Below are 27,740 nucleotides of genomic sequence, written 5' to 3'. Positions count from 1 at the left end.
AGGCGCACGGCTCTCACGCACTTTTATAAAAAATAATTTCTTTGCTCTGCCAAGCGCTCGGAAAATTACTCTCCCCGTTCCGGTGCCAATCGCAACCACGCAGGAACACGCGTGGATGCGCGCACAAGCACGTAGACGCGAGAGAGGGTGGCTGCGTGTGAGAGTGCACGGCTAAGGCTGCGCGCATGTGTGCGTACATGTATGACGAAGGGGCGGTGGCCAACGTCGCTAACAACATTCTGAATCTGTCCTGGGCCTCCCCGAGGTCGCCTCAAATGAGTACCTGGTGCCATACGCAAACATCGCCACTGGGGAGACAAAGGCGGCCGGGCGTGGTGCTGACCACCCACCCCTTCGTGTGCCGTGCCGGCCTTCATAGATAGGCGTTCGCGAACAGCACTTGCCCCAACGGCATTTTAAAGCTATATGGGGGATCTTTGTCTTGTTACACTTGCACGTACATGCTTGACTGCGTGCGCACTTGTGCGTGTGCGTGCGTGCGTACGCATGATAAAGTAAGTGCGTAAGACAACGTGCGTGTGTGTGTGGACACTTGTGAATGCTAAGCAAAGACCATTTGAGTTTGGGGGGCAGGGGTGTGAGAAGGGGGTCATATAAAGGGTTACGCTGGGGGTCACGGGTTGAGGGGGGGGGATGATATCCGATCGCCTGATCTTCTGAGTGTCGGGCGTCTGATGAAATTTCATGATTTAATGGGAAATCTTACAAGCGGGCGGAAATTATGTGTGCACGATTAGATTATTATTCATGAATAATTGACCGCAATTTGTGGGTATTTCATTACGAGTGCAAGGGCCTCGAATGAAAGGGGGAATAAAGCAAAGCTGCATTTGAGCGGAGAGACGGGGGCTCCCTTATTGCAATTAGAATAACATTCTTGGTCCATTAGAGCAAATCAGAGGCTCGACCACGGAACGGATTGTAATAATGCAGGTGGTCTGGCCCCCGTGAAGGGCGGGGCTGGTGCCCCCCCCCTCCCCATTCCCCTCCCCTTTGCCCCCTCCCTCGCAGCTCCGGCACAAAATAATTTAGCGACAAGATCGGCCAAATGAATGTCTTTCATTTCAAACAAAAACAACGCCCGGCGCCACGCCGAGATTACGAACAAATGTCGCCAAATTGTTGAGAACATGAGGCCCGGCAAGTTTAATGGACTCTCTCTTTCTCTCTCGAGGGAGAGAACATTAACCCCTCGTCGGCAGAGTTCACCGCACCAGGGGGAGCAACGTGAAAATTGGCTCGTTACTCGCCGCTGTGTTTAGTTTGTTGTCTTTCCCGGCACCTCTGATAAGCACGGTTGGCTACGTTCGATGGGAATTCCACGTTTCCTTGGCAGGAGGGGTACTGAACGGCGCAGCGTGGGCGGATGTTCTACCTGAGCAGGGCTCGTAAACCAACGATACGTCAAGTACGCGAGTGTCGGGAGGGTGACGGTGTGTACACTGGGGTGTGGGGCCGAGGAAGGTCAGAGGGCGACAAGGCGCGGAAGGTGATGGGCAGGGGAGGCAAGGTGGTGGTGCGAGGAGGTGAGGCTGAAGAGGCGACGGGGGGTGGAGAGAGGGGAGGGGCTGGCGATGTGGGCGGTGAGCAGCGCGACCGCTTACCCGCCCGACCTCCACCAGGTTGGTGAGCATCACCACCGAGGCAGAGTGCTCCTGCCAGACCATGCGCCAGAAGTCGTAGACGGTCTCCGGGAGGGGCCCTGCGTGAACGCCGTGACACAAACACGACGGCGGGGTCAAGAAGCCACCACGACGCCATCCTTCCTTCTCCGAGATCTCTCAACAGGCCACGCCAGACCTCCAGGGACCGCTCTCACGGTCTTATCGCCCCCACTGTCTGGGTCAGGGTCTCCACCTTACCTTGCATGGATACAAACACCTCCCACCGCAGACTTGACTACATAAATTATCATAATTCAGGGTCGCGATTCAATCAATTCGCGTTTGTCTCGTTTGACAATCTCGTTTGTGTTGTTTGCTGTTCGGTCCGTCTCGTACGGACATTCGCATTCGCTCCGTCAGCTGGAAGGTAACGTTAGCATTACATTTGCATCATTTGTAAATAATAGATTTCTGCGTGACTGACCCTACGCGCGTGTATCAAGCTAGGAGAAACCGGCTCTGATTTACGATCCAGGTGTCGAGTCCCTAAGTGATCTGAGATGCTCTGGAATGAAAACTTAATGTTACGCAATCCCTTAAAACAACGCTCACTTCTCCAATTACAATTGCTCGCAACAAAAAAAGATACATACGTATACCATCAACACTCTCGGCGAAGACCAGCCGCTTACAATGGTCACACAAACTTCAGAGCAGACGTGGAAATAGCCAAATAGACGCGGAGAGATGAGACTAATGATGGGTTGCAGTCCAAGGAGGAAATGCGGCCGAAGGCGGTGAGAAATCCAACGTGGAGATGGAGCAACGAAATATCACGTCGCAGGATCGTCAGAAGCGAAGACCGCTTGGGGAGGCCTTCATCCAGCAGTGGATTGATCATGGCTGATGATGATGAGCGACGGCGATGGCAGGAGAATGTGTGCTCGCGCGCCCTTCTCACCTTGCGTCGCGATGTAGTGGTGAGTTCGGTGGTAGCCCTGCAGAGTGGGGCGACACGGGGAGAGGGAGCGAGACAGAGAGAGTAAGAGAGAGACACACGGCAAGAGAGACGGAGAGCGCGGAGAGACACAGGCAGAGAGAGAGAGGGAGAGCAATGGACACACACAGAGAGAGAGAGATAGGAACAGTGAGACGGACAGAGAGAGACGGAGAGCGAGGGCGACGCGGGGAAACGAGGCGTTTATAAATTGTTCGCCGGACGCTCGGCGACATCGCTTTGCCGCCACCTCGGGGCGCACGGCGAGGCGGGGGGACGGTGATTAATGCGGAGGCCCATCAGGGCGACGAAGCTAACGGGCGGCGCGGGTCGCGCGGAGCGCACGGCAACTCGACGTCCACCGGAGCCGCGTGCGGCGGTGGGGGAAGCGAGGAGGAGGCGAGGAGGAGGCGATGGCGTTCGCTCTGCCGTGCCCGTGACGCCGCGGCCGCTCCCGCAACGCGCCCAGGGCCCTGCTCCCTCCCGGAACCCTCGAAGCGATGGGAGGTGGCACAGTGTTGTACACAACGTACACCACGCATACCACGTACACCACGCACACCACGCACACAACGCGCACCACGCGCACCGCGCACACCGCGCACACCGCGCACACCGCGCACACCGCGCACACCGCGTACACCGCGCACACCGCGCACACCGCGCACACCGCGTACACCGCGTACACCGCGCACACCGCGCACACCGCGCACACCGCGCACACCGCGTACACCACGTACACCGCGCACACCGCGTACACCGCGCACACCGCGCACACCGCGCACACCGCGCACACCGCGTACACCGCGTACACCGCGCACACCGCGCACACCACGCACACCGCGCACACCGAGTACACCACGCACACCACGTACACCACGCACACCACGCACACCACGTACACTGTGTACACTGTGTACCACCTCACCTCCCATCGCTTCGAGGGTTCCGGGAGGAAGCAGATGTTTTTGTGGCTGATATAACGATGATGAAGATGCCGCTTCAAGCGCATTCCTAATTTACATTAAATTATCGCACATCGCCTTTAATTAAAAACAGCTCGCCTAACTTACATTTCATTATTCTGTCATAAACTTGTTTCAGCTTCCGCAATTTTCGATCCTTCACTGTCGTCATGAAAAATCATTCCCCCCCCCACAGCTCTTTGCGTTTAACCCCCCACCCCCCGTACCTGAAGGGGGCTCTCACCTGGAAGTTTCAAGGCAATTGAGGCACCCCCCCCAGCCCAGCAAAAGCGTGCACCTGCGTGGGAACGCTACTCTGACGCAGTCCGCTTGTGGATTCGAACCGCGAACCTCTGCGACACGCTACAGCGAGCTGGGCCACGTCACCGACCCACGATTGTCGATCCATTGCTCGATGAAGGCCTCCAAATTCCGAGTCGGTCGCGCAAGTTGTTTTAGCCATACTTCACCACGCCGGTCAGCGTGCGTGGGTCGGTGAAGGACGTGGACCCCAAGACCGGTTCAGATATCGCTCGCCGCTCATGTTAGTCTTGGACAGGAACGGAACTCAGGTCACCGGGTGAACAGTGCAGCGCGCCAACCTCTAGGCCACCGCACGCACCGAGCATCGCATCAGCACCGTGAGCGTAAGAATCGATCGTAATCCGTGAATCGGTGGAAAAACAAGGAGCATCCTGTGTTTCCACGCAGTACATGATCGACATGCGTGTGCTTGTGCTATTCGGACGTATCAATGCGCGCATGCCAACACGCAGACTGTGCCGCGCCAAGACGCAGCATGTGCGTGCACAGCAACCGGGAGGGGCAGTGGAATAAGGTGACACGAGGTGAACGTACGCACACACACACACGTGTACGCAAAACAAATAAGGGCACACACACACACATGCGGAGGAATGGACACATTTACGCATGCAAGCACGAGGGATGGGTACTTTGAGACACGCTCGCACGCACACATACACACAGGCACGCACGCGGAATCTCTCGTCTTATGGAAATGTCCCATCCCAGGAGGAAGCGTATAACTCTCAGACATAATCACAAGCCGGCATGCTCGCGCGCCCCCCACCACCTGCCCCCAGCTGCCCCCAGCTGCCCCCCTGACCCCCCACACCCCCCCCCCCCCACGCTCGTCCGCTTGCCTGCGCCCCCCCCCCACACCCAGCACGCCGTCAGCGCAACAGCCCCGACTCCGTCCGAAGATCGCTCCCCCTCTCCAGACCTTGAAAACCCCACTGCTCTATAATATATTGCGCAGCGGCTCACGTCTTAAATATTCAAGAGATTATTTCGGTGTGAACATCCTCAACGCCGACCCCGGCACAAACTCTGCTTCCACCCCTTCGCCTGCGAACCTGGGCGCGAATTCCAATGCCGCCCCCCCCGCCCGCCGTTGTCCGCCCCGGCCCCCGCTGTGGCCACTGAACAAGGAGGCGGCACGGCTGTCGTGCCTGCAGGGGGTGCGACTGCCCCAGGGCCCAGGCATCGGGCTGTGAAGAGTGGGCGGGAGGCGGAATTGGACTGGCGGTGGTCCTTGCACCAGGGCTCATCGTGCCAACGCCGCTACGCCACCGATCCGCGCCCAATCCCCCAAGCTCTCTCGCTACTGCAGAGCGAACCTTGGCCTGGCTCGCTCCGCACCCGCACGGACGCGACGTGCTCCACCGCTTCAAGGCCATGGGGTCATCACGGCCGATGCCGCCACTCCCCGCGATTGCTTCCTTCCTTCCGCTAGATCCTGCGGTGCTTGTGAACTCGAAGCTCGTCGCCGACAGCGTGACGTCGTCTGGCTCGGGGTATCCTCTTCCCCTTGGTCCCCGACCTCTGCGTGCCACTGCCGTGCCCATCTCAGTGACCTCACCTCTGCTTCCTCCACGCTGCCCGTCTGTCCCACCCATCCCTACCTCCAATTCCCAAACCCCAAGTGGCTTGCCCTATCTTACAACAGCGTTGCAGGCTTCCTGCGCATGCACCTCCATTCCAACGCCCCAACGTGAGTTACACAATGAGTCGAACATTCACTGGGTGTCCAATTAGAAGCACTCACACCAAACAAACACTTCCCTTCCTCTAATTTTGTGTCCAATTGGCATCACTTAAATATATATCAACGTCCTTGCCTCAAGGGGGAATACGGTTTAAAAAAATGTAACTTTGTAATTCCACTGCTGGATGGAAACCTCCCCATGTCGTATCAATCGCGGGGATTATTTTAGTTTATTTCACCACCCTCGTGGCGCAGAACCGGCTCATACATCACTCTCTCCTGCTGTGGGCCACGTCTGGGAATCAAATCACAATATGCTAGGATTGAAGCACAGTGTTCGCTAACCACTGTGACACTGCTCCCTTAATACGTTTTTAAAGGATGTGCCATTTATTTTGTGTCTATCCCATCAATTGTTGTTGTGTTCAACCTTCGGAACATAACTACACAATGCTTATCCGATAAATAAAAACATATCCCTGCGAAATTCTAAGTGGAAACCCAGCGAGAGTGGGGCTGGGGGGGTGGGGGTGTACTGGCAGAAACGCGAGGATGGACAGATGGGAAGACAAACACGGAGAGACGGACAGACGTAGAGACAGAGAAACAGAGGGACCAACTCACCAGGTTACCGCTGCTGCAGCAGCACACCTACCCATCCACAGCATCCACAGCAGCAGCAGTAGGAGGAGGAGACAGAGATTTGAACATGGGGGGTGGCGGGGGGGGAGAAGAGATGGCTGCCTCTTCCCTGGTTTATGGACAGAGGAATGCGAGGCTGTGCCATGACCTCTCAATCAATATCCCCCCTGGCTACTCCACATAGACCCCCTGGCTACTCCACGTGCACCCCCTTGGTGACTTCACGTGGACCCCTTTGTGACTCCACATGGACCCCTTGGTGACTCCACGTGGACCCCTTGGCTACTCCACACAGACCCCCTGGCTACTCCACGTGGACCCCCTGGCTACTCCACGTGCACCCCCTTGGTGACTCCACATAAACCCCCTTGGCTACTCCACACAGACCCCCTTGGCTACTCCACGTGGACCCCCTTGGTTACTCCACGTGGACCCCTTGGCTACTCCACACAGACCCCCTTGGCTACTCCACGTGGACCCCCTTGGTTACTCCACGTGGACCCCTTGGCTACTCCACACAGACCCCCTTGGCTACTCCACACAGACCCCCTTGGCTACTCCACATAGACCCCCTGGCTACTCCACACAGACCCCCTTGGCTACTCCACATAGACCCCTTGGCTACTCCACACAGACCCCCTGGCTACTCCACACAGACCCCCTTGGCTACTCCACACAGACCCCCTTGGCTACTCCACACAGACCCCCTGGATACTCCACACAGACCCCTTGGCTACTCCACGTGGACCCCCTTGGTTACTCCACGTGGACCCCTTGGCTACTCCACACAGACCCCCTTGGCTACTCCACACAGACCCCCTTGGCTACTCCACATAGACCCCTTGGCTACTCCACACAGACCCCCTGGCTACTCCACACAGACCCCCTTGGCTACTCCACATAGACCCCTTGGCTACTCCACACAGACCCCCTGGCTACTCCACACAGACCCCCTTGGCTACTCCACATAGACCCCTTGGCTACTCCACACAGACCCCCTGGCTACTCCACACAGACCCCCTTGGCTACTCCACACAGACCCCCTTGGCTACTCCACACAGACCCCCTGGATACTCCACACAGACCCCTTGGCTACTCCACGTGGACCCCCTTGGTTACTCCACGTGGACCCCTTGGCTACTCCACACAGACCCCCTTGGCTACTCCACACAGACCCCCTTGGCTACTCCACATAGACCCCTTGGCTACTCCACACAGACCCCCTGGCTACTCCACACAGACCCCCTTGGCTACTCCACATAGACCCCTTGGCTACTCCACACAGACCCCCTGGCTACTCCACACAGACCCCCTTGGCTACTCCACACAGACCCCCTTGGCTACTCCACACAGACCCCCTGGATACTCCACACAGACCCCTTGGCTACTCCACGTGGACCCCCTTGGCTACTCCACGGAGCATTTGTTTGCTCTCTGCTAACTTGGCCTCTAAACCACGCTCGCGATGATGCAGGGCCATCAGGTTGGTGGCGGTGGTTGGCAGGGGGGTGGGGGGGCGGGGTGGTGGGGGCCGGGATGGTGGAGGGCAGGGTGGTAGGGGGCAGGGTGGTGGGGGGCGGGGTGGTGGGGGGTGGGGTGGTGGGGGGCGGGGTGGTGAGAGGCGGGGTGGTGGGGGGCTGGGTGCACTCACGTCAATGTAGTTGGCGTTGATGTAGTCGGAGCTCGGATCTCCGTTTGTTGGCTGAAGCACGACTCGCGAGTGGTCGTCTGCACACAAAGACAAGGATCCCCCACGTAGCTTACATAGAGACTCGAGGCAAGTGCTGTTAGCGAGCGCCTCTTGCTACCGGCACCGCGCCTGGCCACCTTCGTCTCCGCAGTGCTGATGATCACACTCCACACCAGCCACTCATTTGATGCCGAGTCGACCGATGGGCTCGGGCACTCGTTCTAATATCAGTCGCCGCCGGTGTGAACCACGGGCGGGAATTGAAACCGTGTTGCCGGGTTCGTAGTGGAGCACGCCAACCACTACATTACCATGCCCGACACATGTTAAAAGGTAAAGATCCCCCATATAGAATGCGACAGCATTGGGGCAAGTACTGAGAGTCCCACACGTACACACACGTACACACACACACATTCACCAGGCGCTCCTTGCTAGTGACATCCACTCCTGTGAGCACTGTGGAGAACACACACGCACACGCGTGCGTGCGTGCACGCGTGTGTTGACGCGTGCATGCATGTGTATCGATGCCGTGGAGTGAGACGCTGCGATGATTTGCATTTAAATAAAAGAGCAAACATGAATTTCACGCAGGTGAACGAAGACGGCACGCGAAGCCGATTCACGCTGCGCCTCCGTGCTTGTGAAACTTCCAATGACAGTCATCGTCATCGTCGGCCATGATCAATCCACTGCTGGATGAAGGCCTCCTCTGCAAGTCGTCACCGCCTCTCACGGGATGGCGACGCAACAATCCGCCCAGCACCTTGCTCGCCGGCCCCCCCCCCCCCCCCGGCGAGCGCTGCCACGAGGCGGCCTGGCGCAGGGGCCAAAGGCCCATGTCCCTGAGCTGCACACGTTTTCCGGGTGCTCCTCTCTTTCTCGGTCTCTCGCGGTCGGTCCGGGTGCGTGCCGCTCCACGCCGGGGTTCTCCCTCCACATTTAGAATCACCGTCACGCGAATGGAGTAATTGGCTGCAATAAATGTCCGCGTGATGACAAGCCACTTCGTTGGGCTATCATTTGTGGCCAGGTCGCTTCGGAAAAAGAGCTCTAGAGCTCAGGGGGCCCTTACCTGGTACAATCATTTTTTTATTTTAGTTTCTTTGGGCACTTTTCAGTTTTCGTCCCAGTAAGGACGGCAGCGATATCCACGGCGCGGCTCACGCGGAGTTTGTCGGTGTTGTGCGAGCGGACTGCGGCCATCTCGACGCAGATTCACCGCCTTTTGTCCGGCACACACACAGCCAGCGCTGCTGCGTAAGCCACAGGCACTCATTCGGGAGTGCCGAATAATCTATGCGCCACACACACACACGTATATATATATACATATATATGAAAAAGGCTAAATAATAAAAGCAGGGAATACTAATCGGGATTTTGTTCTACGCAGAAAAAACATTCCTCTTGAAATGTAATTATAAGTGGAGTCTTAGTGATAATGATGATGAGCGTGGCTGGGGAAGGAGGTGGGGGAGGGGTGGGGGGGTATTGGGGGGAGGGCGAGGGGCATTCACCCACCGGGAAACCACCGGGGCCATCATCAGTAACCCCGATCCCGACTCAGTGAAGTCCTGCCGCAGGCCGGCCGCCCCAGGGCCCGTCCACCCCTACCCCATCCACCCCTACCCCATCCACCCCTACCCCATCCACCCCTACCCCATCCACCCCTACCCCATCCACCCCTACCCCATCCACCCCTACCCCATCCACCCCTACCCCATCCACCCCTACCCCATCCACCCCTACCCCATCCACCCCTACCCCACCCACCCCTACCCCACCCACCCCTACCCCATCCACCCCTACCCCACCCACCCCTACCCCACCCACCCCTACCCCACCCACCCCTACCCCACCCACCCCTACCCCGTCCACCCCTACCCCGTCCACCCCTACCCCGTCCACCCCTACCCCGTCCACCCCTACCCCGTCCACCCCTACCCCGTCCACCCCTACCCCGTCCACCCCTACCCCGTCCAACCCTACCCCGTCCATCCCTACCCCGTCCATCCCTACCCCGTCCATCCCTACCCCGTCCATCCCTACCCCGTCCATCCCTACCCCGTCCATCCCTACCCCATCCACCCCTACCCCATCCACCCCTACCCCACCCACCCCTACCCCACCCACCCCTACCCCACCCACCCCTACCCCACCCACCCCTACCCCATCCACCCCTACCCCATCCACCCCTACCCCATCCACCCCTACCCCATCCACCCCTACCCCATCCACCCCTACCCCATCCATCCCTACCCCATCCACCCCTACCCCATCCAACCCTACCCCGTCCATCCCTACCCCGTCCATCCCTACTCCATCTATCCCTACCCCATCCATCCCTACTCCGTCCATCCCTTCTCCATCCATCCCTACTCCGTCCATCCCTACCCCATCCATCCCTACTCCGTCCACCCCTACTCCATCTATCCCTACCCCATCCATCCCTACTCCGTCCATCCCTACTCCATCCATCCCTACTCCGTCCATCCCTACCCCGTCCATCCCTACCCCATCCATCCCTACCCCGTCCATCCCTACCCCATCCACCCCTACCCCATCCATCCCTACCCCATCCATCCCTACCCCATCCATCCCTACCCCGTCCATCCCTACCCCGTCCATCCCTACCCCATCCATCCCTACCCCATCCATCCCTACCCCGTCCATCCCTACCCCGTCCATCCCTACTCCATCTATCCCTACCCCATCCACCCCTACCCCATCCAACCCTACCCCGTCCATCCCTACCCCGTCCATCCCTACTCCATCTATCCCTACCCCGTCCATCCCTACTCCGTCCATCCCTACCCCGTCCATCCCTACCCCATCCATCCCTACCCCATCCATCCCTACCCCATCCATCCCTACCCCATCCATCCCTACCCCATCCATCCCTACCCCATCCATCCCTACCCCATCCATCCCTACCCCATCCATCCCTACCCCATCCATCCCTACCCCAGGATCCACTCTCAGGGCCGACTCCATCCATGGCCAAGGCCCCACAATGGGTGATGGATGGATGGCATCACCGAGGGTCCAACGTCAAGGCCCAACAGAGGTGTCTACACGGTCCCTGATGGCAGACGGGTGCCCACGTGGTGTGCGGTGCAAATGGGCACTCGGTCCATGAGCGCAACCATCATTTCTGTCATGGTCACTACTATCATCATCATCATCATCACCACCGCGGCCATCACCACAATCACCGCCTTCATTGCATACACGTAATATCATTGGCACCGCGAGTGTCACGTTCGTCACGCCGTCGCATGGAGAAGGAACCTGGGATTCCATCTCAAGCGACACTGTCGCCCCTCGCAAGATCCCCCGCACCCCCCGTGCCGCTCGAGCAGCAGGGACGAACAAATGCGTACGGAGCTTAAGTCGTCCCCACCGGACTCCAGCTCATGCTCTGCGCGCCGCCGCCGCTGCTATCTCTCGGCCGAGTGAGAGATCTCACGCGTGACCCGAGGCGATGAGTGGCACCGAGTGATCCCAGGTCCTCCCGGGGGATCGAGGGGGGAGATCGAGGGGGGAGATCGAGGGGGGAGATCGAGGGGGGAGATCGAGCGGGGATCCGCGACCTGGCGGGGTCAAGCACTTACAGGCGATGATGTTTCCGTAGCGGTTCTTGGGACGGTTCTCCTCCCGCTTGGCCACGGTCCACGACGCCGACTGCCCTTCAAAGAAACTCTGGAGAGATGGGCAGGGTGGGAGGGAGGGAAGAGAGGAGCGAGAGGAGAGCGAGAGATGTGTAAGGTCAAGTGCAGGAGGTGCAGAGCGCTCCCATTTTGCGCACGAATCGTTTTCACAAAGCGCGCTTAACATGCGCCACACGCGCACACACACGTACACATGCACACAAATACACAAACACATGCAATAGACTGTTGGGGCAACCATTGTTAGCGAGCACCTATGACGGCCGGCACGGCGAATGGGACTGTGGTGTGGCCAGCACCACTCCCGACCACAGTCGGTACTCACGCTCAGTTCACAGGGTTTATTATGATGCAGTGCGCTAACCCCTCCGCCACCGCTCCCCCCGCACGCACGCACGCACGCATATGTGCGCGCACTTCCCCGGACAAACTCGAATCCAAAAAACCCCCAAAACAACCTGCGGAGTGCGCTTGGACGTCATCGCCGGACAGGAGCCGGGTCCACGCAGAAGAGACGCCTCCCAGGTGGGGGGACGCCTCCCAGGGGGGGGGGGGACGCCAACCCCAGCACCTCTCGCTATGGGTTGCGAGTCGCGTGTCGCCTACTCTCGCCTACCAGCGGCCCGGAAAGGATTTGGTGAGAAACGTAAACCCGGATTGCGACGTAGATCTGGCTGGGTGGCCCAGCGGCAGAGCGAGATGCTCGTGGTCAAAAGGTCACGAGTTCAACTCCTGGTTGGGGGTTAACTTGGCGCATCATCCTCCTCGGATCAATAAAATGAGTACCACTTTGTGGGGATGTCAACACCGGTTATTCTTTGAGGAATCTTGCCCCGATGTAGGAACGCGTAATGTCCACCGCTGGCTCGGTGCTGTGAGCAGGAAAGCACTTTTGCTTCGGTGTGTGTCATCGGCCCAGGAGTCAGGGGGTGGCGGTGGGGGCGAGGAGGGTTCAGGGGCGAGGGCTCTGTCGTGTCCCATCAGGCGGCATGGCAACTCGCTCCCAACTCTCCCACCTTCCCCTCTCACCCCTCTCGCCCCACGCTCCGCGGGGACGCACCGCTGACGAGCGACACTCGGGGCAAATTGAAAATTCCGGGGCAGTTTTTGCAGCGGAACCATCGCGGCTGTCTTGTCCCGGTGCCCATGCCCGTGGGCGAGGGATGAAAACAAAACAATGACGATTCGGGGAGCGCAACGACACGCGGGCGCATCTCGGTACGCGACACGGCCACGGCGGCCACGGCGGTCACGGCGGCCACGGCGCGCACGGCGGCCACGTTCGGTCCGCAGGCGGTGGCGTGGTAGCGTCACCACGTGGGCCCTGGCACGAGGGATGAAATGGGGGCCCCCCTCTGACCCGTGGCTTGGTGCAATTGCACAGCCTGCACACTCGACAGCGACTATACTGAGAGGCACTCGGCCACAGAGACTCGTAGAGATCCACAGACTTCAGTGTGCTGGCTTATTTACTCCAGTTCTTTTTTTAAAGGATGGTGGCAGGGACCGTAGTTCCAGACCGAGGCTAACGATGCGACTGTTTTTGCCGGGCATCGTCAAATGCCATGGCCTCCGACGGTAAAAGGAGGATTGGGTTCGGGGTGGCTCAAACACCAGGGTTAGGGTTAGCTGTTAAGGATTAGGAGTTAGGGTTGGCTCGCACGCCAGAGCTGTTTGAGTAGCAGTGCTGATGAAATCTGCATTATTAATCGGTGCCAAGAAGAGGGGATCCGAGTTTCGTGGAGGAGAAATACAAACACACGCAGAGTCAATGTTGCGGCCCAGTTCACAAATGAAGGTGTGCATAATTGATGGCGCTAAATTAGGCATGCGCTGTCTCGTGCGCACACACACATGCTCATATACACACGCGTGCGTATATATACACACACACGTGATCGTACACACACACACATGCTATATACACACACGTGCTCGTACACACACACACACGTGCTCGGACACACACACAGGTGCTCATACACACACGTGCTCTTACACACACTGGCGTGCACACACACGCGCGCGCAGAAAAGCTAACGAACGCACGCACACAATGGTCCACGCACGCGCACACTCCCACCCCGTCCCCCCCGCGCCCCTCCCACACACCTCGTACTCCTCCTTGAAGCCGTAGCCCTCGCCCAGCTTCATCTGCTCGATGTGTTGCAGGAGGTCGTTGACCCGGATGGCCGGGTGCAGCTGCCCCGTGTGGTACGGGGACTCGGGCACGCGCTCGGGGCCCCGCCACGCCGGGCACGAGGCCCGCGGCCCCCGCTGGCCCCCGCCCGTCCCGTGGCAGTGCGGCGCGCGGGCGCCGTGCCCCCCTCCTCCCCCCGGCGGGGGGAGCTGCTGGGGGATGGGTGGCTGCCCGTGGTGCGGGTAGGGGGGCGCGGGCCCCGACGGGCCCTGGGAGCCGCTCGCCTCGACGAGGGGCCCCCCACAGCCATCGTCTGTGCGGGAAGCGAGGGGGGGGGATGAAGGGATTTTAGAAGCGGATATTACAGAACTACTTCTGAGGTCCCTTTAAGTGGCCTCCGGTTCGCACGGCGGTGAGCAGCGATTTCCTCATTGCCAGCCCTGAGGCAACGGTGGAAATTCCACATTCCTGTGGACTGGACCGGTGTTTACCGCAGCGTCTCCCGCTTATCGGCATAAAGCCCTGCCCGGCACCCCTACCCTGCCGACTCAGAGTCTGGATTAAACACAGCGTCGTGGGCTGGAAGCCAGGCACACACAGACCATCACCGCACCACCTCGGCAACAACCAACACCCCAACCGCCGCTCAAAAGCCACGATCCGCCACGGCATCAATCAGACACGGCGCCGATAACGTCCCACGCCGGCGCCATCAAAACGGTGGCGGCGAGACGGCACTGGATGGGGAACTCGGTTCTGGCGAGCTCCGCGGTGGTGCCCGTGCCGTGCGCCGTGATTGGGCGCCGTGGTTGGGCGCCGTGGTTGGGCGCCGTGGTTGGGCGCCGTGATTGGGCGCCGTGGTTGGGCGCCGTGGTTGGGCGCCGTCGGCGGCCGTGGTTACGGACGTGCCGGGCCATTTACGGCACTCCGAAAGGCCGCGGTTTACGGAGCGGCGTTACGGTGAAGCCAACTGCCCCATGCCACGCGGCGCCACGCGGCGCCATGCGGCGCCACAGCGACCACGCGAGTTGTGGTTGTGCGAGCGGTGAAGTTGCTTGGTGAGCCGCGGTTCATTGCAACCATGGACCCAAGGGTAAGCGCAACAATAATAAATTATAATAATCAAGTGATTATAATCACTTCCTGCTGTTGGTCTTTTGCAAGCAGTGGTCGGAAAGCTAATTAGAGGCGAGGTGACATTACGCTGCTGGCCGAGCGCTCGCGTTCACGCAAAGTTCAGCTGCCAGGCCTCGTCAGCACGGAGCAGAGCGGCAGCGCCAGCGAGCTGCGCGACAGCCCCGGGTCTCGCACGCAGACATACGCCAATGCGCCGACACGCTTCAGCCTCATCGTCATCATCGACCAGGATCTCGCAACCATTTGGTGATGGCCTGGCACCCAAGTTGCCTCCGACTCTCACGCGCGCACATGCGATGGCACAATCCATCTTCGTGGCGCATGGCGCACCTCCGGGTGCGTTCCCTCCCTTTGCTGCCGCCGCCACCCCGGCCCCCCATCTGCCTTGCCGGGCTTCGTCGTGATCGTACGCGACGAGCCTCGCGGTTCCAGCTCACCGCGGAGGGTTTCACCGTGGAGGGTTCCACCACGGAGCCGGCACGGAGAGTCTCGCGCGGTTTCATCTCAACCCAAGTTCGCTTTGCCAAGGTGCTCGGTCTCGAGCGATTGGTCCATCATTCTGAGGGGGGTAATCGGTGGTGGGGGGCGTTGGGGGGGGGGAAATGGGGGTACAGGAGGGTGCGGAGGGTAGGTGGGGGCAGCGGTTGCTGTGGGCAGTGCGGCGTTTGGCACACCCCCTCCCTCTCGCTCTGAATGTCAGCCTGGTATTTCACCGGGAAAGGTCACTCCGCCTGGCGTGGAGTCGAGGGCGCCGGTGCCGGCGGTAAGGGTGGGACGGTGTGGAGTGGTGCGTGTTGGCGCCGCAAGAGATTATTACGCTAACGTGCAAACGCGCTGTGTTAGCGCCGGATTCGCATGCACGTGTGTGTGTGCGAGATGTTGCCCTCTCTCCATGGCACTCCGTCTGTCTGTGCGTCTCTCTTATTCCTACGCGTTTCTCTCGCTCTGCGTCTGGCCCTGTCTCTCGGTGGCAATCTCTTCTTTCTTCTGTGTCCATCCCTGTTCGTAATTTCTGTCCATCTTGCTATGTGTCTGTAGCTCCGTGTTTCTCCATCTCTCCCCATGTCTCTCCATCTCTCTGCATCTGTCTCTTTGTGTATCTCTGCCTGTCTGCAGGGCTCTCACTCCTCCATCTGCACGTGGAGTCTGCACACTCAGACTCAAATAGAGACCCATGGACTTACCTTGCTGAGCTGTGACTAAGAGCTCCATTGCTCATCGCATTCCTCCAGTTTAAATAAAGATTCTGAGTCTGATTCTGGACGGCTGTTGTCGTCGAGGCAGCCCAAGTCCGGAACATTCGTTAGCGGGCATTAGCGGGCGTGAGTGAGCGAGAACAGGTCGGCACGATCGGGCAGCCGTTCTGTGAAAGCTCGAGTAATGGAGCAGCGCAAGTGACCAAGATTGGTCACTGACCCCCCTCTCGCCCCCCCCTGCCCCCCGCCCCCCCCCCACGATTGCGCGTGTCCAAACTGCTCGGGCGGCGGTTCCTGCATCGTTTCAATTTGCGCTTCCGGCAGAGGTGGCTCCGGCTCATCGCTCCCGAGCCCCCCGGCGTGGCCGACACACCACTCGGCTCGTTAGCGGGGAGGTGCGTGGGACGGGGCTCACACGAGCGAGCGTGGCGCGCGCGCCCGCACCTCCCTGCGGGAACGTTATTTAATTGAACCAAATAATTATATAATTACGGTCATTAAATTGTGCTCGGCGTGAGTGCGGCTCTGTTAATTAGAATTCCGCTCTCTCGCGGCGCCTGCGTGACCGTGGCGCCGCTGCTGCAGGTGCTGCGCAAACATTGCGACTCGCGGCAGAGCCCGGTGACTGGGGCCCGCCGGGCCGGTGGGGATCGGCAAGGTGGCCACCTCTGACATACAAAACAACATGGGACTTGCTGTGGAATGAAGAGACACTCTCAGAATATATGAATACGGGAGGGCTACACGTGAATGCGTTGTCTTGGGTGGTGCAGTGTTATTGCGTAGCTGAGAAAAAAAACGTCCCGGGACAGCTGCAGCTGCCTCCGCAACAAGAGAACGCTCCTGGAGAAACTGGGACACGTGGCAAACCCAAAATCAAACTCGCCCATGCGTCATGGCCTAGGCCAGCGGTGGAGACAAGACGGCCCACGGACCAGGTAAGGCCCGTGACTTTAACTTCATGCGGCCCCCGCAGCCTGACGAAGCTCACCACCTCGAAACAGCGACCCACGCACGATGTTTATCCATCGCCGCGAGCATCTTATCCACACCGATCGGGTGCCAGAGGGGTGCATATTTGCAACCTGGCACAAATGCCATGTACATCTAAATTTAACGGCAAGGGCTTCCTTTCCTACTCTTCCTATGCGGCCGATGCGTGCGGATCGCCGAATCCTGTTTGGCCCTGGGCACTGCGAGATTTACCACCCGCGACAAACGGGAAGCCAGGAATGGGCCTCAGGTCTGGGCCCAACGACACGGAGGGTGGGACGGGCGTGGTGACGCCACGCCAGGTGGCACTGAACCCTCTCACTCGCCCCGATGCAGAGGGGCGCCTTAAATGGCAGTCAAACCGATTGTTTTCGAGCTGGGATGAAGCTGAATTAAGTGCAATTCGGTCCTTGCTGACTGGGCTGATATCAGCAATGTACGACGCTTGGGAACCCGGTTGAAGCACGGGCAGCTGCTACCCGAATTTTAACCCAAGACTTCACCCTGTGCTGGCTGAGTGATCCGACACGGCCATTATGAGAACCACCACCGAACTGCCCAGCCAATTGTTTATTGTGCATTGGGCACTGCTCATTTTCAGTGGTGGCTTGAACCAGTGGTCAAAATTCCACATTCCTATGGCAGTGACCGGTGCAAGTAAGGACTATCACCGTTTCATTTTGCAGCAAGTGCCACTCGGTTCTAATATCAAGTTGGGACACAGAATGGCTCTCGAGTTTCCCGCCAGGAGGCCGGTATCGAGAGGGTGCCAGTTCAACTACGGGAAAGGACGACTCCTGGGGTTCACTTTATCGGAGTCCCTCCTCCCCCCTCCTCCTACCCGTGGAGTAAGCCCATCACGGTGGAGCGACGCGGCCTCAGCTCGCAGCGGCGTCACGGGCAGATAAGCGAAAGGTTAGAAAATAACAATCCCCATGTGGTGACACAAAACCGCACACATTAGCATAATGAAATGTCACCTGGGCATTCTGTCTGGCACGCGACCGCGTTCGCGGGGGGTGGTGAGGCGACACCATGGAGGCGGTTAATGCACACGCACGCGCCAACACACGTAAACACCAACACACACGCACGAGCTAACACACGTAAACACCAACACACACGCACGAGCTAACACACGTAAACACCAACACACACGCACGAGCTAACACACGTAAACACCAACGCACACGCGTGCACGAAAGCACGTTAACACCAACGCACACGCACGCACTAACGCACATAAACACCAATGTTCATGCGCGCTAATGCACGTAAACACCCACGCATGCGCTAACGCACGTAAACACCAATGCACACGCGTGCATTGCGCCCAAGAACTCGATTTCAAGAGCCGTGACCGAGATGGCCGCACCCAGATTTGAACCCAGGATCTCAGCGCTGGAGTTCGCAATCGAACCCCGCGTCCAATTCCACGAAAATGTGCGCGGTACAAATCGTGCCGATGATGATTTTGATTGTGATCGTGCTTGAAGGAGCGGGGGGAGCTCATTACCTGGGCAGGAGGAGGAGGAGGGTTTGGGGGATCTGTGGTTGGCGGCGAGGCTCTCCGCGGTGTGCGACGGGGTGTGGGCTGACCGCGGTGCGAGCACAGGGGTCGGAGGGCAGACAGTCGAGAAGAAGGAAGACACGAGGAGGACACGAGGAAGAACAGGCAAGAGGTTTAAACGCGTCATGCGAGGGGGGAAACGCGAAAGGTTAACATGGCCAACGGGGAGCGCGCCCCGACAAACACGCACGGCGTGCGCTCGCCGCACCGCCACTGGTGGAGACCGTGCCATCTCCACTACGCGCCATCTTCACTACGCGCCATCTCTACCACGTGTCATCTCCACCGCGTGTCATCTCCACCGCACCCATCTCCACCGCGCCCCATCTCCACCACGCCCCATCTCCACCGTGCCCCATCTTCACCATGCCCTATCTCCACTACACACCATCTCCATCGCGCGCCATCTCCACCGCGCGCCATCTCCACCGCGCGCCATCTCCACCGCGCGCCATCTCCACCGCGCGCCATCTCCACCACGCGCCATCTCCACCACGCGCCATCTCCACCCCTAGCTGCCACTGCTATTCAGTGGCCTAAAATAAAATAAAATGTCTCGCTCCGGATGACCGCTGCAAAGTATGATCTGTGTTTTGATTTAGCGTGCTGATCTTAAAGGTGCATTGAAAAATTTTGATACTCCGACTGATGCTCCTGCTGTTGTGGAGTGACTCATGCAGCCAGCTATGGCTGCAGGGTTTGGTGGTACATGTTGTTTATGTCGTTTATTGTGAAAATTCGGTCAGTTCCTATGATCACTGTTACATTGCTTTAATGGCTTTATTTTGATTTCGATAAGTTTTTTTGTTTGGCCATGTTTGTTTATTGTAGTACGGAGTTAGGCTGATGGCCTTAATCTAAGTTGTCTTGTGGTTGTTGTTGTTGTTTGACTTGCATCCCACTGGGATTTTTCCACACAGCGTTGGTGTACGGTGCTTTTTCTGCAATATTTTGCTGTCTTTTCTTGGATTTTATGTTTGCACATAGTCACATAGTAACTTTAAGATGCTTTCTTGTTCATGTTTTTATTTTTTGTTTGTTGCGGTTGCACCCGATTCAAGAGACAAATGGCTCACAGGGCTATACCAAATAAATTAAACTGAAAAAACTGAAAACTGATTTCGTAGCCGCTCGGGAGTGTGGATGTCCACATTGGGCTGCGTATCCAGAACCTCTCACCGCCGTCAAATTCGATCCCGGGATTTCCCCGTGGTGCCCGCCACAGTCGTGCGTGGCCAAAGCTTAAGGGAAGAACAGCTCAGCACACGTCCCAACCCGGAAATCCGCATTTGGATCTTACAGAAAGAGAGATATATATACACACACACATGTGTTTACGTGTACTGCACACATGTGTGTGTACAAAAGACAAAGATTTCCCGTATAGCCTGAACAGATTGTTGAGACAATTGCTTTTAGCGAGCACCTATAAAGGCCGGCACGGCATATGAGGGGGTGGGTGGCCATCACCACGCCTGGCCGCCTTTGTCTCCCCAGTCGCGATGTTTACACACCGTAACAGGTACTCATTTGAGGCCGAGTCGACTTGAGGGAGGCCCAGGACTGGTTAAAATAATCATCACTGGTGTTTGCCATGAGCGGGAATCGAACTCGGTATACACATATACGCGTATATATATATTTCTTATACATCACGGTTGCTAAGCACAGCCCCCAGGCCCAAAACTGTCCGTGGGCAGCAACAAACAACACTTATCGAAGTTGTAACAGATAAGAGCGTGACACGTTTCTAGAACTGAGAAAGGTTATTGTTGTAAGAGCTTGGGATGAGAGCTGATGAGGGGAGGGGGATCACAAAGCGGAGCAGCGCACAGAAAGACGCAGCACGAGAAGTCTGGTGACCGGCAGTGCGGTGAGTGAACGGGTGAAATAATTAGTGAGTGGGCGAATAGTGGATGAGTGAGTGGTGGGTGAGTGACTGAGTGAGTGGTAGGTGAGCGAGTTGTTGTGACCCGCAGTGTGGTGAGTAGGCGAGTGAGTGGGTGAGTGAGTAGGCGAGTGAGTGGGTGAGTGAGTGGGTGAGTGACCTGTCATTAACCGCAGTGTGCTGAAATCAACAAGTGACGCTCATGGGAACGGTAACCATGGCAGTGGCGTGGGAAGAGTGATGATTGTATGCATCTCCAGCAACAATTAGTGGCGGCCAGTTTGGTTGGCACATGGCTTCATTTCTCACTTAATGATTTTAGGATTGCTGGCGGACTGGAACAGGCGGTGCTGTGACTCGTGTGCACAGCCATAGCGAGAGGCGGCATGGTGGATGTGGTGTGCCGGGTGCAACATGGACGGAGCCGGCTGAATTGGCGACCTTTATTTATGACCGAGAAGAGAGGCCCATGGGGACCGGGAGTCAATTTTGCAAGAGAGGCTCGTGTTTAAATAAGCACGGCAAATGTAAGCACGCGAGCACGAGGCGCTCATTTAAGATGCAACACAAATCCTGTGCAGGTTGGCTCCGCTTTCATCTGAGAGTCCAAACGGTAATTATGCTGGCATGTGTGGCGGAGATGTAAAACACACACACCCGCATGCACACATAAGCACGCACGCTCACACAGAGATGCCCTCAAATAGCCTTGAGAAGCTGTTGGGATGAGTGCTCTTAATGAGTACGAAGGGGTAGTGTGGTCAGTACCACGTCCGGGCACCTTTGTCTTCCCAGTGCTAATGTTTACACACTGCACCAGGCACTCATTTAAGGCTGAGTTGACCTTAAGAATGGCCAGGAACGGTAAAAATATTCATCACCGATATTGGTCGTGAGCGAAAATCGAACTTGGACTGCTGGGCTCGTAGCTCAGTGCACCGACTACTACGCTACCATCCCTCGCACACGCGCACATGCACGCACACACGCGCACATGCACGCACACACGCGCACATGCACGCACACGTACGCACATGCACGCACACGCACACACACATGCACATGCACGAACACGCGCGCACACGTGCACATGCACGCAAAACACATACCCGCACACACGCACAGAAACAAACATATGCACAAAGACAAAGTTACCCTGTATAACCTACACAGGCTATTGGGGCAAGTGCTGTTGGTGCGCATCTGTGAATACGAGATTTTAGTACGCAGTTTACGTCTGATTTCAGAAGAGGTCACCGACACACTCCGACTGATCACCACTGAACTCCATCCTGTGTGCCAGTGTCAACGGCGATCAGCCGGAGCGTGTCGGTGACCATCACACACACACGTACAACAACAACCGCCTTTTGCCACTAAGTGGCGGTGACATCACCACGGCGCTTGTGCCAGGCTATGTAAACTGTAAGGCCACGTGAAGTGTCGAACGCCCACTGGCAGAAAGTCATGGGATAGACCCAGGTGCCATGGGTCGACTGACTGAGATGACTGGCCGATGCACCACCTGTGCACCCTACTGTGTTGTGAGCATCGCTCCTCTGCCCTCCGTTGTTGCTGGAGGGCGACTGCCTCCAGCTGCCTAGTAGCAGGAGCGTCCTTCACGAACCTTCTCCAAAAAGGATGATCTTGACACCGCTGGTACCAGTTATCGGCAATTCCAGCCCCCCATCCTCTTCTACCACATTACTCCATCTCTTCTCGAGCCTGTGCTGCACCTGTTTAGCTCCCTCTATCCGGCCGAACAAAATCTGTTTAGGCATGCGGTGGCTGGGCATGTGGGCTACATGACCCAGTCATCGCAGCCTTGCCTGCCGGAGGAGCTCATCGATGGGACTTTGTCCAGATCTTTCAGGGATTTGTGAGCTCATCACACAATCCAACCTAGTTAAACCCAGGATGGATCATAGGCAGGCCAGCCTAAATTGTTCTAACTGGCAAAGATGTTCCATGAGGGGGGGTCCACGTTTCGCAAGCATAGAGAAGGGGACCGTGGCGGAGAAGACCCAAAGATTCGTGTGGAGCAACGGACCAGGTAGCTTCCACATGATCTGTCACTCCACACGCAGCTTCGGGTCTTCTTTGCACGTAGTTCACTGAACTGAACACACACGCACACACGCACGCACACACGCACGCGGGACTCACAGCGGCTGGCGCTGGCATTGCTGCTGGTGCCGTGCGCGTTGAGGAAGGCGAAGGGCTCCTCGGGCAGGATGGTGCTCTGCTCCGCGTAGCTCTTGTCCATCGCGTTCACCATCAGCGTCATCTCCTGGCGCCGCCCACCGCCTCCGCCGCTTCCGCCTCCGCCGCCACCACCGCGCTTCTTCGCCAGCTTCCTGCGCACCCCGCACACGTGACCACCGGCGAGCGCCGCACCGGCGTCCATCACGGTGCTCCGGAGCCGCCCGTCCGCTCGCTCGCTCGCTCATCAACAAGATCGACGTGCATCGGTTTCATCGACGATCCAGAGGCAAGGTCATCCACTCGCTCACCCGCTCGCCCGCTATCTCGCTCGCACACTCAATTGCTCGTCACCAAGAATGCTCAGGAGCGAGTCTGCACGCTCGCCAGTGAGCTATATAGCTCTTTTTCATAAGCCATATGCCCACAAATCATAGCTCAACAAAGTGGCTCATCAAGTGCAAATTTATAGCAGCCAAATAATCTGAACGCACGTTTTTACCACTGACCATCCAGAATTTCTGATGCCAGCACGCTCATTTCTTGCGTGTTCATTTATTCATCCCATTCGAGCTATCGTCCTTGCGTCGTCACGAGACAAAGGATCCATTCGGAACTCTCGCAGAGCAGCAGGGCCCTTCGTGTTGTGAGAGAACGGCCCTAAGAAGTGGAAAACACAGAGCTACTCCTGAGACAGCAAGCACACCCCGCTCGCTCAACAGCCCGCACGTCCGCAGCACACTTGTTCTGACGAGTGGCCCATTAGTGAATGTGTCAATCACTCGGTGGTGCATTCCAAGCGTTTATCAATAATTCACGTTTGTTAATTTGCATCTCCCCAGTTTGTTTCTTGTGTGATTTGGCTAAGCCTCGCTGGCTCTGGGCTACGTGTGTAGGACAGCGGCAGCAGCAGGAGGTGGTGGATGAGGGGGGGGAATGGGGGTGCTGATGATCTGAAACAGTGGAGCTCTCTCACTTCGAGTTTGCAAGTGGAATATCCCCATGCTCGCTGTGGCCAACAGAGGTCACTAAAAGCGAGCAGTGGTGGAGAGAGAGTGGACCGAGCCCAGCGATGGGCTGGGGTGGTTAAAAAAACCCAGACCCAGAGCTCGGATCCGACTCCGAATGGATTTGCGCTCACAGATAAAATTAACCGCATGGTCGCCCAGGAGCTATCACGCTCGTTTGGGGGGCTCTGTGTCGACAATCAAGCGCCCATTGTTCGCTGTCGCTTTCTTGTTCGGAACTCTAATTACATACAGCAGAGTTAGTTATTAATTCATACCAAACGCCACTCCTCGGGAGCACCGTGAAGGTCTCACTCGCGCGTCGTATCTGTAGCACGGTTGCAATTTTAGAAAATCACTGTACCGGTTTTGACGCTCTACGCCTCATCAGCAGTCACGCTCGCTTTAAAGCAACGGTGCCAAACTGCCTCGGGTGTTTGTAGGCAAGGCCCCGTCTGTTATTAATGGGTCCGGGCGCGATGACAGAGACGAGCAAGTCACAGTCGTGAGGCGTCACTGTGGAGAATAATTAAGTCGCTAATTACAAGTGGATTGTTTATGCATCTGCAGCGATGATCGCGCCGCTCGGCATTGTGGGAGCCGGGGGGCTGCGTGCTCACGCAGAACGCGTGCGTGTGTGCGGGACTTTGCCGAAAGAACCAAGAATATGAATCCCTGCAGTCACGAAAGCTTTACATCGAAATCTGTTACGTACTTCTACGAAAGTGCGTTTACATGAGACAAAGGCGGCCGGGCGTGATGCTGTCCCACCCACCCCCCTCCCTCGCGTGCCGCGCCAGCCTTCGTAGGTGCTTGATAACAGCGCTTGCCCCCCACAGTCTGTGCAGGCTATGCGGGGGGGGGGGGGGACCTGTGTCTCTGCTGTGTAAGTGTACAAAGGTCTAGACAACACCGCGAGGCTCACTCTGCCGCGTGCCCCCTCATCGCCCGGCGGGCGGGGGGGGGGCCGTGGAATGCCGTTGTCAAGGCAACAACAAAAGCGGTTGCTCCTTCAAACGGGCCAATGGCGTGTGAGCGGGGAACTGGCTGGGCTCGTTTGAATTTGAGACGAGGCAGACACGCGGACACTTAATGGGGGCAGGGGCACGAGCAGTCAACGACTCGTACACAATCCCCTGCACAGCTACAACCACGGCGACGAGCGCTCGCGTGCGGCTTCATAATTTGTATGCGACCTGTTGCAAACGTTGTCTTTTTAATTGTACAGGTTTTTTGTTGTTGTTGATGAAACCCGATTCAAGAGCTTCTTAGCTCACAGGGCAATTCTAAATAAACGGTTCAATTGTATGTGTACGTACGTGTGTGTGTGTACGTACGTGTGTGTGCGTACGTACGTGTGTGTGCGTACGTGTGTGTATGTACGTGATCTCCCAAGCGAAATGCTGAGGGAGGGTGGCGTTTGTGCACAGACTGCCCTATATGACATCATAACAACAGTCTGGACCACTGGACGGGTTCCGCAGGACTGGAAGGATGCCCTGGTGGTCCCCCTCTTTAAGAAGGGGGACCGTACCGACTGTAACAACTACAGGGGCATCTCACTCCTCAGTGTGCCGGGTAAGGTCCTGGCAAGGATTATTCAACATCGCCTTGCTAGGCACGCTGAGGAGAGGCTTGCGGAGCCCCAATGCGGTTTCAGGAAAGGGCGGTCCTGCACAGATGCCATATTTTCTGTCCGTCTGCTACAGCAGAGGTGTAGGGAATTCCAAAAAGACCAACATCTCTGCTTTATTGACCTGGTCAAGGCCTATGATACCATCAGTAGGACTGGGCTCTGGGTTGTTCTTCATGCTTTCGGAGTCCCTGACCCTCTGCTCACGATCATTAAGGACCTTCATGATGGTGAGCGGGCCCGGGTAAAACTACGTGGCCGGGAGTCGGAGCCTTTCCCTGTACACCTTGGGGTGCGACAGGGATGTCCTCTGGCTCCCACATTATTTACCATCTATTTCGACTGCGTAGTTCGTGAAGCCTTCAATAGCTGTACCGGGGGAATTTCCATTTGGTACAGATATAATGGGAGGCTGATCGACGCCCGGGTGCGATCAAGGGATGGCTCCCTATTGGTCAACCACGTTATGTATGCCGATGATTTGGTAATAGCTGCTCATTCAGAAGAGGAGTTGGAGACGCTGCTGCTGAGACTGGAGCATGCCACTAAGAGGTGGGGCCTTACCATCAGCCCCACCAAAACTAAGCACCTGCCTGGGTATTTTGTACCATCGGACACTCCACCCCCACAACTCCCAATTGGTGATGGGGCAGTTGTGGAGAGAGTGGAGAGTTTCCCATACCTGGGCAGTGTGCTTATGACCGGCTCCAGTTTATCAGCAGAGGTCTCACTCCGAATCAGTCGAGCGGAAATATCTTTTCATCGGTTGCGTAACGCTGTGTGGAAGCTACCTGGTCTGTCGCTCCGCACGAAGCTTCAGGTCTTCTCGGCCACGGTCATTCCCTCCCTTCTCTACGCTTGCGAAACGTGGACCCCCCTAGTGGAGCATCTTCGCCGGTTGGAAACATTTAGGCTGGCCTGCCTACGATCCATCCTGGGTTTAACCAGGCTGGATTGTGTGAGGAGCTCACAAGTCCTTGAAAGATCTGGGCAAAGTCCCATCAGTGAGCTCCTCCGGCAGGCAAGGCTGCGTTGGCTGGGTCATGTAGCCCGCATGCCCAGCCACCGCATGCCTAAACAGCTTTTGTTCGGCCGGATCGAGGGGGCTAAACGGGCGCGGCATGGGCTAGAGAAGAGATGGAGTGATGTGGTACAGGAGGATGTGGAGCTGAGTGGACTTGCCGATGACTGGTACCAGCGGTGTCAAGATCGGCCTCAGTGGAGGAGGCTCGTGAAGGACGCTACTGGGCAGTTGGAGGCAGTCGCCCTCCAACAACAACGGAGGGCGGAGGAGCGACGCTCACAACAACGAGCGGAGCGCCGGGTGGCTAAAGCACAGCAAGTTGGTACAGTAGGGGGCACAGGTGGTGCATCAGCCAGTCATCTCGGTCATCTCGGTCAGTCGACCCGTGGCACCTGGGTCTGCCCCGTGACCTCCTGCCAGCGGGCGTTCGACACTTCACGTGGCCTCAAGGTGCACATGGCCTGGCACAAGCGTCGCCACTTAGTGGCGAATGGCGGTTGTTGTTGTTGTATGTACGTGTGTATGTACGTGTGTGTATGTACGTGTGTGTGTGCGTACGTCCGTGTGTGTGTGTACGTACGTGTGTGTACGTCCGTGTGTGCGTACGTCCAAGAACGTCCAGCCTCAAATGAGTGCCAGGCACGACGTGTAATGATTTCAAAAAGGGACACAAAGGTGGCCGAGCGTGGTGCTTGCCACACCACGAACCCTTCGTGCGTCATGCCGGCCTTCATACGTGCTCGCTAGCGGCACTTGCCTCAGCAGCCTGCTAAGGGTATTCGGGGGATCTTTGTCTGTGTGTCCGTGGCACTCCCTGTGTGGCTTTGCGACTCCTCTCCTCATGCCCTTGTCCCCCTCACCCGGAGAAAACCCAGCACGCATATGGCAAAGGTCGACGCACTCGATGCTTCCGCACAGATCGATTTAACAATCCATTGCTGGACTGCCATCGCCTCGCTGCCTGGCCACAGCCCAGCTGTTAAACCCACGCGTGCAGCTGCACTGACAGGTCCAGAACGATGGTCACGCTGGATGCGGTCACAGAAAAACTAATCGTGGAATCTACCGATACACAAATTCGCAGGCTTGTCCAGGAGGGCCGAGGTCAAACCCGCTGGGTTTCCAATTCTACCGTCAGTGCCCTCGATACAAACTGAGATCCACGTCAATTCCCTAACGCGCCCGAGGTGATACTCTCCGCGGAGATGGAGCGACGAAATCTGCCCGTGCGCAGGAGGCCAGGCGAATTGGTCCACGTAGGAGACAGACGACGGAGTGAGACGGACGATGACATGCCATCCTGTCACGACGGTCTGGTCTGCCTCTTGCACCACGCGTGTGCG

At 57.5% G+C, this 27,740-nt stretch overlaps 1 protein-coding gene across 2 annotated transcripts in view; it reads right to left on the bottom strand.

The window, feature by feature from the left end:
• The window catches only part of LOC144722415 (receptor-type tyrosine-protein phosphatase kappa-like), a 146,555-nt gene that overhangs the window by 15,776 nt on the left and 103,039 nt on the right, over window positions 1-27,740 (bottom strand). Inside the window, exons 17-23 of one of the 2 annotated variants that reach the window (XM_078600660.1) lie at window positions 22,698-22,888; window positions 18,590-18,667; window positions 13,720-14,060; window positions 11,551-11,638; window positions 7,892-7,968; window positions 2,587-2,623; window positions 1,626-1,723 (exon numbers count right to left, since the gene is read on the bottom strand). In XM_078600660.1, the coding sequence (XP_078456786.1) occupies window positions 1,626-1,723; window positions 2,587-2,623; window positions 7,892-7,968; window positions 11,551-11,638; window positions 13,720-14,060; window positions 18,590-18,667; window positions 22,698-22,888 (910 nt within the window). The remainder of the gene's footprint in view (window positions 1-1,625; window positions 1,724-2,586; window positions 2,624-7,891; window positions 7,969-11,550; window positions 11,639-13,719; window positions 14,061-18,589; window positions 18,668-22,697; window positions 22,889-27,740) is intronic. The other variant, XM_078600661.1, reaches the window with a different exon arrangement.

The sequence above is a fragment of the Lampetra planeri genome, chromosome 14 (genome assembly GCF_965212315.1).
Source record: "Lampetra planeri chromosome 14, kcLamPlan1.2.h2, whole genome shotgun sequence".
Lineage (NCBI taxonomy): Eukaryota > Metazoa > Chordata > Hyperoartia > Petromyzontiformes > Petromyzontidae > Lampetra > Lampetra planeri.
The sequence above is the reverse complement of the archived record's forward strand: the minus strand, read 5'-3'. Positions and strand labels throughout refer to the sequence as shown.